At 50.3% G+C, this 13795-nt stretch overlaps 1 protein-coding gene across 3 annotated transcripts in view; it reads right to left on the bottom strand.

The window, feature by feature from the left end:
• Positions 1–6845: 6845 nt before the first annotated feature.
• RAPH1 (Ras association (RalGDS/AF-6) and pleckstrin homology domains 1) overlaps positions 6846–13795 on the bottom strand; it is a 111288-nt gene continuing 104338 nt past the window's right edge. For 2 of the 3 annotated variants that reach the window (XM_070070346.2, XM_089330012.1), the window contains exons 13-17: positions 13384–13482; positions 12276–12396; positions 9490–9632; positions 7992–8067; positions 6881–7018 (exon numbers count right to left, since the gene is read on the bottom strand). In XM_070070346.2, the coding sequence (XP_069926447.1) occupies positions 7993–8067; positions 9490–9632; positions 12276–12396; positions 13384–13482 (438 nt within the window). In that variant the 3' untranslated portion in view covers positions 6881–7018; position 7992. Of the gene's footprint in view, positions 7019–7991; positions 8068–9489; positions 9633–12275; positions 12397–13383; positions 13483–13795 lie in introns of all 3 variants that reach the window. The other variant, XM_089330013.1, reaches the window with a different exon arrangement.

Here is a 13795-nt window from a genome sequence, read left to right as displayed (position 1 = left end):
CCAGCAGAACATGATCAGTAGTACTGAATCTCTCATATATATCTCTCTATATATCTCTCTCTATAGCTTTGCACAATCAGGGAGCAAGGCACATAATGAAATGACAGCATATATTGATGCAGAGGAGAATAGCAACAAAGCTGAGAAAAAAGTGAACCTCTTCACTGAGCTGTGCATAATCCTTTGAATAATGTCCTCTGTGTAACAGTTCAGTTTGTCTTTTTCATGCTTTAGAAAAGTATATTTCTACACTGAATCTATTTATGGCAAAGCTGGCACATCCTGGAAGTCAGTGTAAGCTTTGACTCCATTTTTTAAAGAAGTAGGGCAAGAACAGAGGCAGGGGCAACCCCAGTTAATGTGCAACTTTCCTTTAAAACAGTAAACAACGTTTTTACAACACTGAGCACAAGCTAATGGTATTTTACCTTAAATGTACATCTCTGTAAGAGTTCACTAGTGACTCAAATAGAACTTAAGTAAATTCATTTGAAACATTCCAGTTAATGCTTATTTTCTAGAAGGATTATTTACAAGAAGAAAAAAAAATTCAGGAGGTGGACAGTCATGACAAGTGGCAGTTTTTGGTATCAGGTTACAATAAACTTAACGAACAAGGGACGGTTCCAGAAGGTAGGTCTGTTTCATTTCATTGTCCCCTAAGTGCTGCAGACATGTTCTGCTGCCTGGGAAGAGGCTGAGGCTTCAGAAGCCGGGAGCCTGCGACTGGAAGCCGCCTGTTGTCAACACAGTCCCGTCTCGGGCGCTGCGCCCCCAGGCCCTTCTCCCCGTGTCTTTGGTAGAAAAGCAGCCAGACCTCATTTCAGTGATGAAACCCTCTCCTGTAGGACCGGCACTCCTTCCATTCCTATCAGGACACTCGTCTGCCTTTGCTTTAGTAAGCACCTCAGAGTGTGAGTGAGTGTGTGTGTGCACGCGGGCGCGCGTGTGTGTGCATGTGTGTGTGATGCTGTTCCTCCAAGAGTTCAAGGCACTGGGGATTACAGCAAGGGTTTTCTCCTGGAAACGGTTTACAAGAGCAAACCAATCAGAGGTTTTGTTTTTCTCCTAATGTTACCAAGTATGTTTTGCTTATCTTTATTTGGAATTGATTCTGCAGCTAGATTTCAGGTTTCTTGTACACATAGACAAGGGCACAATAAGAACTGAGCACTTTTTATTTGCAGGATAGTCTGGGAAAAGTGTAGAAATGTTCTCACTGGATTTCAAAGTGAACATCTCAAGAGACAGTGGGATGTTTAATTTCGTTCTACCTGCAGTTCTCTTTGGATCCAGTCTCTGTGAGAGGTCACACATTCTACAGGGACAGGGATACCCTGCCTCGTTTATACAAATAATGCAGTGGACAAAACAAAAAGTGCCAAAACCACCTGCAGTCTAAGGGAGTTTTGTTTTAAAGAGAGAGTCACCTTCTCATCATTCAGAGTGTGAGCCCGTGCTACTGCGAGCAGTCACCACACAGTCATCCAAGGTCACTGGGGCTTCCCTGGCCTCGCCTGGAGTAACGTCTGATTACACCAGTTACACATCTGTTAGCTCTGAGTTGATGTCAAAGTTTGGTGACATATTAATAGCAATGGGTTTCTTGTTTTAGAATTACCTTGTGTTTGTAATATAAAATTGCTTTTAGCTGAGGAGCAAGGTGGCAGTCAGATCAAACCAGCCCACACCGTTAGCTGGAATCCTGTCCAGACTAACTCCGAACCGTACACCCTGGACCGAGGCTTACTGGCAGTGTGTGTTCTCCAGAATGCTGGCGTCCGACACTTAGACCGAATACGCAGGCCCTCCTAACCTGCCTCCTAACAGCTGGCACTCTGTCAGAATCGCTGTACCCCAGTTTTGTTGGATCCACTCAGCACTGTTTGTAGGGAGAAGCAGAAGCCCAGTGGGCGGAGCACCTGGAGGCCGAGGCGTGTGCAGCACAACGGTGCAGGCGGCACTCATTCCCTAACGCAGTCTTCCTCACTGTAAACAGTTCCAGAAATGTTTAAAAGCCTCATTTACAGTTAAGTGGTTATTTGTATAAACTTCAAGTTCTGCCCAAGTGAGAATTACCACTGAAGAAAAACAGTATTTAAATTTGCTTGAATAGCCCAGTTGGTTCTACAATGAATATGGAATAGTCTAATAATTACGTTAGCACCATGAACCTGAAGTAAGCTGTTCTACTAACCAAGAACAGGTACTGCTGCCCTTCAGAGCTGATGCCAAAACTTTTAGGCATAGAGTGGGCCAATTTTCAAATTATTTATAGTAAAAATGAAGGGTGTCACTGCACTTTGTCAGCATGGCCTTGTCCCCTGTCCCCGTCTCCTTGGGCCTGAAGAAGCCCAGCAGAGTGGCAGTGAAAGAGGCTTAGCACCAGGCTCACGTGGCAGCGGGCGCTCCCACAAGCGAAGAGCGCTACGGAGCGCAGGGCTCTCCCTGAACTGCCTCCCACCAGGCTCACCACCACTGGAGAGCTGGCATCCCACACCTGAGTGCCGCTCTGGGTCCCGGCTGCTCTTCGAATCCAGCTTCCTGCTAATGCACCTGGGAGGGCAGTGGAAGATGGTCCACATCCCCGGTCCCTGCCACCAGGCGGCGAGGCCCAGAGAGAGTGCCTGGCTCTGGCTTCAGCCTGGCCCAGCATCTGGGGAGTAAACCAGTGGGTGAAGATCTCTGTCTGCCTTTCAAATAAATCAATGTTTTAAAAAAGACGAACCAAACAAAAAACCCGCATCCCAACAAACATCCAAATTAAAGAAAAACCACTAGGAAGTAACACACGAGGAGCATAATCTAACATTTTTTTTTGGTTCAGTTTCACATTTAGTAAAAATTCAACAGCTCTTTGGAGAAATGTAAGGGGAAACAGCCGCTGCCGGCCAAGCCACTGGGCCGTGAGTGACATCGCTCCTGCGCCGCGCTCCGCGAGGCGTCACTGGTGCTCAGAAGGCCGCCAGCTCGCCCAGGAAGCCGCACAAGCCCCGGTTCAGGGTGGCTGTCGGGACTGGCACAGACAGGAAATCCCACACTAGAACAGACACTCAGATCACCAGTGCAAGGTCAGGGGCACACAATTTCCTTTTTTCCTTCAAGGAAAGCTTAAGTTGTCACTTTCGTGCTAAAAAAATTAAGCCCCACAACCACACACTGAACTCGAAACTCAAGAGACGGCTATCTCGAGAAGAGGACTCCCTGTCGTCAGCCCCTCCCCACGACACTGGTGGTCCTCAGCTGCAGGCAGAAGACCAGGAGATCGCCGGTCACAGAGGAGCCTGGCCATCTGTACGCACAGGTCACCCATGCTGTGCGTGCGGAAATGAACAGCGCGGGCAGTGCGCGGCCACTTCCCGGGGCTGTGGGCACCAGAACTCTGCTGCCACTCGGAAAGTTAGTGCCTTCCAGAAGCAGGGCTGCCCTTCCCGCTGCACAACCATGGCCACCTCTCGCCGGCCCTCACTCCCTGGGCACGCAGCACCACTCCCGCCTGCTCGCCCTCTGCCATCTCTGCCCCACTTCGCCGGCATCCCCCCCGCCCCCCCATCCTTACTCCAACAGGCACAGGTGCTCAGGACAAGACGTGCTCACTTCCAGTTGCTGGCATGGCCCTTTTGAACCTTGTTGAAGGGCAGTGCTAGGACTGCATTTTATTCCTGTCAGTTCATCATGGTAAGCCGGCAAGGCAGTGCCCTCTTCCCTCATGTACCAAGGAAAATTCATAGGGAAAAAAGCCTGGCGGCACCACACAGTCTCGTGTGCCACTGGGCGCTGCTTCCGGCCCCGCGCCCCGCACGGGCGTCTGTGAGGTCACTCACTGTGCTGGGACAGCCCTGCCCTGCTCCATCAGAACACCTGGGAACCTAGACAAGTCACAACCAGGCCGCAACCGGCAAAGGTCCCAGGAGCTCTAGTGCCTGCGGACGAACTTGTCAAACTCTGCTCTCCCCTGACAGCCCGCACTTACCCCCTTCCCTGTACGACATGCTGCAGCCCACGGCCACCCTGATGCGACTTCTGTCCAGAGCCCATTTTGTACTCATCTGTCTTACCACCCTTCCCCTTTCAGAGGGCGGTACACACAAAGGCTGGCATTTCAGGAGGTGATTTTGTTTGTCCCGACTCTGTCCTGCTGGGCATAGTCTAGGATACCCAACAGCAGCAGCCAGCTAAGGTGTGCACCAGTGACCAAGGACGCGCTGGGACGCAGCAGACCGGGGTTACTGTGTTGCACATTCTCATAGTGAATCAGAACATGGACCGTGACATGGGGCTGCTGACGCTGTGAGGCTTCGCAAAGCGGTGCTGGGAAGGAACCGAGCAGGGCTGCAGGCCTACGCCACGCATGTGCTGCACCCAAAGCCCCTCCTGAGAAAGGACCCGTGCACCTGCAGCAGCTGAGTTACACCATGGGTTTGCTTGTATGCACAACCACACGCACCCTGAAAACTTCCCTCCTGCTCTGTGCACCTGTTCTGGGAAGCTGAGAGGTTCTCCTGCATTAAAGTGCCCTTCACGTTCAGTAACGAAGCGTCAGCCACATCATTCTAAGCTCCGGCGATGGGGGAAACACAGCAGCCCTACAGCTCCACCAGCCACCTGGGGGCCTCTCCGAGCGAGGAACAGCACACTGCACACCTACTCCTCGGTTACATAATCCACAACATGCACAGAGAGGCCGCGCTCGGACAGACGCTTGCAAGAGACCTTCTATGTCAGTTAGTTTTTGGTCCAATCCGTATGACAGATCAAAGAAATCACAGGACAGCACACAGAGCCCCTTTCCATGCCTCTTCAAACCAAAATACACGAAACTCGCTTTTCAGACTAGGAGAGAAAAGAAAGAAATAGACTCTCTCTCAGCGCGCGCTATATACACATATGTATACATACATACATACACACAGAATCTATTTCTAGCCATGTGTGTGTGCGCGCACACATGCACAGCCGGACACTACCTGAATAACATCACACCAGGAGCCTCTGCACACCCGAGTCCACAGGCACGCAGTGAGCTGATTGTAGAACTGACTACGGCTACCAAGGACACGGAGTCCCACGGTGGCTACCAGTCTCTCGAGAGCTTGGTGCTCTGGTCTCTCTTGGGGGGCGCGGGAGGGGGTCCCCTCCGCAGGGTCGCATAGCCCGATATGTGGCTGCCTCCGTAGCCAGCCTTCTGTGGATCAGTCAGCAGCTCGGGGGGTGGCGGGGGCAAGGCCATGTCATCCATGGTGGCCGTGGGTTCTGCTCGGGACGCGCGGGAGGACGACAGTGAGCCGTGCCGGGTGACGGACTTCCTCTGCAGGGTCCTGTTGAGGTCGGCCAGGAAGGCGGGCTGCACGCTAAGGCTGGCCTTGGGCGAGGTGGGCACTTGGGGCAAGACCGCGGCCGTCGGGGGCGGCTCGGCGCCCTCGGCCTGCGTGAGGCGCGTGCTGTCGTTCCGCCTGGGCCGCGTGGGCGGAGGGGCCCGCTTGGCCGACGACTTGGCCCACGGCTGCGGCTGCGGCTGCGGGTTGACGACGGCCACTTTGGGCGAGGTGCTCCCCGAGAACACGGCGGGGATCTCTATCGGGGGCAGAGGCAGCTCAGTTTCGGGGGGAGGCGGCGGGAAGTCGGAGTCCGAGGGAGGGGACGGGAACTCCGCGGCCGAGTCTTTGCGCGCGCCCAGGGCCGGGGCTCTGGCGGGCGCGCCGCCCTGCTGCAGGGCCCCGGGAAGGTGCACCCCGGAGAGGTTGAGCTTCCCCGGCTTCGGGGGTGCTGCCGGAGGGCCCGGCTCCGCGGCCGAGGCGAACTTGCTGACCAGACTGTCCACTGAGGGCCGCTTGGGCTCGGGCGGCTCCGCGCCAGCGCCGGACTTAATGCTGGAGTTGCGCTGGGGGGTCGGGGGCGGCTTCTTCCCCCCGGGGCTGGAGGTCTTGCTGCTCTTCTTGCCCGGAGATCCGCTTCTGTCCGGGACGGGAGAGGCTGTGGGTGGCCCGGGTGGGGGCGGGGGCGGGGGCGGCGGCGGTGGGGCCGGGGTCGGTGGGGGCGGGGGCGGCGGCGGGAACACCAGGCTGCTTTCCGGCGGGGGAGGCGGGAAGTCGGGAGAAGGGGCCGGGGCGGAGCTCGGCTGCCACTTAGGCTTTGCTTTCACTGCAGGGGGGGACTGTGGGGCTGCGGGCTTCGAGGGCTGGGGGTCCCCCGGGGGCGGGGGGAACTGGCTGGCCAGCTGCTTCACCACCGAGGGCGCGGGCGACAGTGGAGACGGAGGGGGCTTCACACAGAAGCTCTGCTGCTTGGGTAGTGTGGGAGGGGGCACCGGGCCCGGAGGGCCGGGCGGGCCGTGAAGCGCGGGGAAAGCTGGCTGCTTTTTGGCAGGGGGGACCGGCGGGGTGGGTGTAGGGGGCGCGGCCTGGGTGGCGGCGGGCGGCGCGCTGGTCTTGGCGCTGGTCGGTGGCGGGATGGTCACCTGGGGTTTGGGGGGTGCTTGAGGAGGGAGGGTCGCGGGGACGGCGGGAGCCGGTGGGGGCGTGGGAGGAGCTGCCTGAGTAACCTGTTGGACCTGATGGATCTTCAGTGGAGGCGGTGGGGGGCTGAACTGCGGGAGGGATGGGGTGCAGGGGGCCGGCTTGAGCTGGGCCATGGCCGAGCCGGGGGTTGGGGGTGGCGGAGGGGGAGGCGGTGGGGGGACAACGCCGCTGGGGGGCACCAGGACCTGAGGCTTGGCCGACTGCGAGGCCGGGGGAGGAGGCTTGAACAGGGGCCCCGAATGCTGAGCCGCGTTCTGCAGCCTCGTGATGGTGCTGTACTTGACAAACATGGTGGCGGCCGAGCCTGAAGACGACGCAGACTGGCTGGGGAGTGGGGGAGGCGGCGGGGGTGGAGGCGGTGGCGGGGGTGGCGGCGGCGGTGGGGGCGGCGGCAGAGGGGGCGAAGGCTGAGAAGCCGTGTAGGGGGTCACCATCTTGGGTTGTGGGGACGAAGGGGGCACAAGTGACGTGTAGGGCCGATTCACAGACTCCATTCTGGCCTAAAGGCGTTGGGGTGGGGGAGAGAACAAACAGAACTGTTACAGAGGAAGGCCTGGGTTGCCTGACCCTAAAAGGTCGGAGCACCTGGCGATCCGGAAGACAGACCGCGTGGGGAAGGCTAAGATCCGACTCCCTGCGCAGGAACCACGCAGAGATTCCGTTTTACCCCAAAAGTATTCGCAGACTGCCTCACACTCCGAGGTCACGCGGACGTCGGGCTGTGCTCGGTGCAGGCCCGCGTGGACAGCCTCTGAGCACCGCCCCTGCTGGGCTCCGGCTGGCTAGGGAGCTGTGCGGGCCCCCGGCAGGCAGGTAGGAGGAGGGGGAGAGGGCCGCGCCAGGCACCGAGATGGCTCCCGGACGCTAAGAACAGACAGCGCAGTGAGAATGCTCAGCAAGCGTGCACAGTCACACAGGGTGGAGGCGCTCAACACGCGCTGGTGGTCGGGGAGACACCCGCAGCCAACATGCACAGAAACCCAGCAAAGCCAGTAAAGGGCTGGGGCACAGTCTTCACGTTTGTTTTACTGGAAGATCCATGAAGGAATGCTCCGTAAACACTACAGCAACTGATCATGAAAGCGCATGGAAGAGGAGAGGAAACCCAGCCCGTGCGCCTCCGGTGCTGGGATGCACACGGCCGATCATGCAGGACTGTAACTCAAGCTCTTTCCAAGAGAAGGAAGGACGGACGGACCCCGGTTTAATAATTTCCAGTACATCTTTTAGGCTTTTAACAAACTTCGAGGATCCAAGATAAACCATTTGGTTTCAAGTAAGAATGGCATCTGATTAGCATGGAGAATGCTTGGGTTAGTGAACTAGAAGGCTCGTGATAGGGCTCAATTCTAATGCCCAACAGGACACTCAGGTTTCCCTTAAAAATTACACCTCAAGGTAGAAGTATTAGTCTGTAAAATCCAGATATAGGAGCCACCCAGGTTAATGTGTTTCCACAGAACAGCCCCTGACCTTAACTTGACCCTGTCTTGGCTGCTTCAGGGGTGCGGACCTTAGCTGCGCTGGCCTTCTCATTGGGCACCTGAGCCTGAGGTAACAGGGAAGAAACACAGGGGGATCAGGACACAAGCAAACGTCAGTGCTGCACACGCGGCAGCGCGTGCGCCTTCCCAGCTCCATGCGTGGACAGACCACGCTGAGCTCGGAGCATCTGGGTTTTTGTTGCCCTTGGCCTTACACGTACCAAGAACGTAGCTTCATGACTTAAAGTGCACACGGATCTCACCATGAATCATTCACTAAGGCAAAGAATTTTTCTGTAGTCAATTAGCAAATCAGCTTCTCCAGTGTGTACTTAGAATATCTGCTCCATCCAAACTGATTAAATGGGAGGAGGGAGAGAGAGCTATTTGTTAAAAGTCTGAGTCTCTGGTGAGGGAGTTGGACTGTCAGCACGCTGAGAATTCAGGTCATTAGAACCAGTTCTCAAATATTCGCTGCTGAGGGAACTGCAGCGGATGCCTGCCCACCCTCTCCAGGTAATCAACCTCTGTAGAACTAGAAAACACATTTATTTTAAGAAATAAATAAGTTTAAATGTCCATTTATATCTCTTTTGTAATTGTACTTCATGCGTAAGTGACTCAGACCAAATGAACAACAACAATCAAAATGATCCCTGGGAAAACCCCGAGACTGTCAGGCCAGAGGCAATGCTGGGCTCAGGATGAGGTGAGCGCGGCGTCATCAAGTGGGGGCTGCAGCAGGTCACACTGCCCACAGAACTAGAGGCTCTGCGGGCACTGCTCAAAGTTCAGGAAGAACAGATAAAAACCTGAAATCCGTGCATATGAGGAGTCTTCAAGAAGTTCACAGAAAATGTGTATTATGAAAAAACCACGTAAGGATTTCAGAATTTTCTTTGCTACATCATCTTTTCATTCTGTTTTTCCATGAACCTTCTGAAGTAGCCCTGACTGGACAGAGGACTACCATGTTTTTCAACTGCACTTTAAGAACCGCTGTGTTTTTCCAAATATTATCCACAGGCTTACAGTAAGTACACTCATCCTTCAGTGCCACTAAACAATCTACCTGCAAAGCTCAGGAATCCAACATCTAAGAGTACAGCAGAATCAGAGAAAATCCATCCATAAATGTCAAAAAGAAAAGGAAGATAAAGGATGGGTCTGAATATATTTAACTATGAATAAAAACTAGGTGTAAGCAGCTTCTCTGGAATGTATTTAGGTCACTGGTACTACTCATCCAAATAAAGGAGTTAAGCTGCCAGGGTTTGTTTAATTTTGCGATCTTAGGTCATTTCCAAGGGGCAGTCAGAGCAACAGGTCTCTGTGAAACAGTTCCACGTATTATCATCATGAAAACTGAAGATTAAAGATAACTGAAATAGGACCAAAACAAGATTCCGAATAAAGGAATAAGAGAGTAGGCAGCTAGCCCCAGGGAACAGGGCCGATGTTTCTATGTGAATTAGGCGGTGTGTTACCTTGCTGGACTCTTCCAGCTGAGTGCCTCGCTTCCAGGCTTCAGAGAAGATGGAGCTCACGGCGCTCTGGGAACGGACGTGTCCTGCGGGCTGGGTGTCCGAGACGCCACTATCAGACTGATTAGAGTGATTCGACTGAGACTCTGTTGACGACAGTTTCCAAAAAATGTAATTAAGTCCATCAGCATAATTGTAAAAGTATGAATATGGATGTGCAGAGCTTTTACAGAAAGCCAAATGCCATATACAATAGCAAGTTCATCTTAATCCACTCGTGATCAACCAGCCAGTATTTTCCACTAGAAAATGGGGAATCTTGGATTCTTTTTAAACAGTTCACCACCACAACTATAAAAGATTTACATTGTTGGTATCCTGACAACCCGTTTTTCATGAAATCAACTTCTAAAAAGTTAAAGATTATCTATGAACCATCAATGGGGGGGCGTTTTCAATCAGGTCCTCATTACGTGGAGAAACAGGCTATTTACTCTCCCTGCTCCAGGCCATCTCAGAACTATATCCAAAAGATTCAACTCATACACAGTAATTACATGTTTTTGATGAACAATATTTAGAATTTGAATTCCAAGTGAGAAATGTGTTTCCTGGAGACCCAGGTGTTGGTCCAGTAGGCCAGCAGGCATGCCATAGCCTGGCCCTCCAGTAAGGCACAGAAAGGTGTGAGCAGGGCCTGTGGGAAGGGCTGAGTGAATGGTGTGTCTCTTGACAGACAGACGGGCTAAGGGAACTGGCATGATTGTTTCCCTGGACTTCAGGTCAGGTCAAACAACCATGCAGATGCTCCTATCTCAATGCCCAGCATCTCGTGGAAACTCAGCTGTGAAAGGTGATCCCATTCAATCACTCTGTGATGGGTGAGTGTTACTGGATTGCAGTATTAACTAAGTTCAGCCCAGTTAGCCAGTAAAGTCAGATGCAACAGCCACAAAGAAATCCTAAACCCGAACTTCTCTGGATAAAGTTAAGAAAATCCTTTGAAAGAAAATGAAAGCCATGTGAAATAAAACCTCTCTTCTTTCTTGGTGGTTCAATAGCTGAGTAGTTTTGGAAAACCTACAACTTCACTAGCCTCATTTATCATCTCTATTTAGTATCTAGGACAACAGCCAAATAGGACAGGAGGCTGAACTCATAAACCCTTGAGCTCTCCTCAACATTAATATATTTGATTTTATGGTTTACATTAGCAAGTCTGCCCAACACGTCACAAAAAGTATATGAATGATGCTGGAGTGGGAAAAGGCATTGTGCCATTTCATAAAATGTGGAGGTACTTGAGTTGTTAAGTGCTATATATGTATGTATTTTAAATATTAATCTTTTCTCAAGCATCTATCCCTTAAATTTTGTTTTCTAAAATCCTGTCGATGGGGAGAGTGGTGCAGCAGGTAAGGACATCACTTGGGTAGCCCATGTCCCATGTTGGAGTGCCTGGTTCAAGTCCACAACACTGTTCCCAACTCCACGTCCTGCTGATGTGTACTTTGGGAGGCAACAAGTGATGGCTCACATAGGTGGGCCTCTGCCACGCGCAGGGAAGATCTGGGTGGAGCCCCAGCTCCTGCCTGTGGGCGTGTGGGGAATGAACCAGCACAAGGGCTATCGGTCTGTCTTGTCTCTGTGGATCTCTCTACCTCTCAAGTGGAAAACAACAATCACTATTTGAAATCCCACTTGCTACACCCTTGTCTTTTCAATCCATCTTCCTGAAGATACTTTTTCCATTTTAATAAAAGTGCAGTTTTAAATATTCACATATTAGATATTTGGTTATTAGAACAGCTTATTACTATGGTGTTGTCACAAATAAGGAGCTAATACTGGGTATGTTACTATTAACTCCATATGTTAGTCAGATTTCATCAGCTTTTTCCTAATGTTCTTTTTCTGACTCAGGATGCCACACCACAGTCAGTAGCATGTTTGGTATGACAGTTTGGCAAATGGTGAGAAACCAGGACCTCACTGTCCCTGGGATGTCACTGCTTCTTAGCCCCTCAGGGGACAGAACCAGGGTATACATGCAAGTATACATTAACCCAGGTATATGTACTTCTGAATTTGTTTTATATTTACTTGTTTATAAACAAGTCATATCTTGTTTTTAAACCAATACTATTTAATGTGATTTTTTTTCACTAAAAACATGCCAGAACAATAAAAATATTGCTTTTAGAGGATATGAATATTCAAGGAGCATTTAAAGGGAAAGAAGCATTAATCTTAACAGATGGTAACAGTATACTTGTTTAAATGATATGGAATCTGAAGATAAGCACCTTCTGAGTATCACTGATTTCCCGTGAGACTGTAAGAAAGTCTGATGTTAAGTGGCTTCCTGAACTGTGATACTGAATTAGTTCCATGAATCTCCTTCTACTGCAATGTCAGGAAGCCTGTGTGGTGGGAGGCCAGTTTCACCAGGGATTCTGACTCCCCAGAGCAATTTCTTTGACAGATTACACATTAATAGTTGTTTTTCAGCTGTTTGAGTTTTAATGAATTTTATTAATATAAATATCCCAAATTCCTGGATTTAGAAGTTTATATGCTGATTTTCCATTTCAAATTCATTTGTAACTACCCAAGATAATGTCCTCTCTAACAAATAAAAATTAAAAAAGCATCTGTTGATTAGGATTTAGAAATTAGGCATGGCTCTGGTTTCTAAGAATCCAGCTGAAATTATCAGGTCAACTATCAGTCCCTCAAGACTTTCATAATAAAAAAGTGAAGTGATGCTGCCAAGCATTTTGAACTACCTGGGATGCTGGAGGAACTGGATCCTGATTTGATGCTAGAGCTGGATAAGGAAGTCCAGTCATAAGCAGACTCTGTCCTCTTCAAGGCTTCTTGATAGTTCACGTAGAGCTGCTTCCCATACTAAAGTGAAGGCAGTGAATGATTATATCTGAACTCTGCTAGGTAGGTCTGACACAGAAGGATGAAGTGGGAGAGAGGGACACTTTGCGCTTACTGATTCATAGTTTGTAGTAAAATTAACACCAATAAGACTTCAAAACATCATTTAATATCAATAAATTATAATCTCTTATTTTTCCTCATTTTGAAAAAGGCAGTAAGAAGTCAACACTTGATTCTAATTTATATTCACTATAAACATTTTTTCATCCCAAATTCTCCATCATCAGCACTATTCAGGATACTGCTCCGAATTGGGTTGGTATATGATCATTATTCAAGTAGTCAATCAAAAAAATTTATTTTCCTCTGGCTAAATCCTGCTATGTTAGAATCATGTAGTACACTCCCCAAAGCCAAAATGAATCACTCTGATGCTATCCAAGCTTTTTTTTTTTTTTTTTGACAGGCAGAGTGGACAGTGAGAGAGAGAGACAGAGAGAGAAAGGTCTTCCTTTTGCCGCTGGTTCACCCTCCAATGGCCGCCGCTGCAGCCGGCGCACCGCGCTGATCCTGGCAGGAGCCAGGAGCCAGGTGCTTTTCCTGGTCTCCCATGGGGTGCAGGGCCCAAGCACCTGGGCCATCCTCCACTGCACTCCCTGGCCATAGCAGAGAGCTGGCCTGGAAGAGGGGCAACCGGGACAGAATCCGGCGCCCCGACCGGGACTAGAACCCGGTGTGCCGGCGCCGCAAGGTGGAGGATTAGCCTATTGAGCCACGGCGCCGGCTGCTATCCAAGCTTTTATCAACAGTATTATTCCACAGATACTAACTGTTGAAAGTTTAATCTATTAAGAAGGAAAAAAGGCAGCAAACATGAAACTTAGGCCTGAGAAAACTAGACACTAACAAAATAATGAACATGAAATAATCAGGGAAATGTAACAACAAGCAAAACTGTATCATTCAACACCTCTTAGTCCATCATCAAACCAAAGGGAAACTGACCTTGGCAATGCGAATTCCATTGACCCACTGATGCAGTGTCCTCACATCATCACAGCAAAGGTATTTGATATACTGAGATTTCTTCTGGATCTGTGGGTGCTACAGGATTAAGAGCAAAATCCAACTAAGTCCCTTGGAGAACTAAAGAAAAAATCTATCAAGGCTTAAACATATCTTTGCAAGTTCAAAGCTTATATATACCCTGGCAAATTAGAGTAATGGCCAATCTGTATTTCTTGTTTGGCCATAAGACCAAATAAAGTGTTTCTTAAGAATTTTTATGAAGTGAATGAGAAAGAAACATGCAAAATTTTAGATCAAGATATCCAAGTTACCTTCACATCATGGAAAATCCTCAAATATCTCTACATTTCAAAGAAATAAAGTCCATTAAGGTTGATAAAGTTCATAG

This window comes from Oryctolagus cuniculus, chromosome 3, assembly GCF_051225735.1.
Source record: "Oryctolagus cuniculus isolate XC-2025 breed Fujian yellow rabbit chromosome 3, ASM5122573v1, whole genome shotgun sequence".
Classification (NCBI taxonomy): Eukaryota; Metazoa; Chordata; class Mammalia; order Lagomorpha; family Leporidae; genus Oryctolagus; species Oryctolagus cuniculus.
Note: the sequence above shows the minus strand (reverse complement) of the source record. Positions and strands in the feature narration are given on the sequence as shown.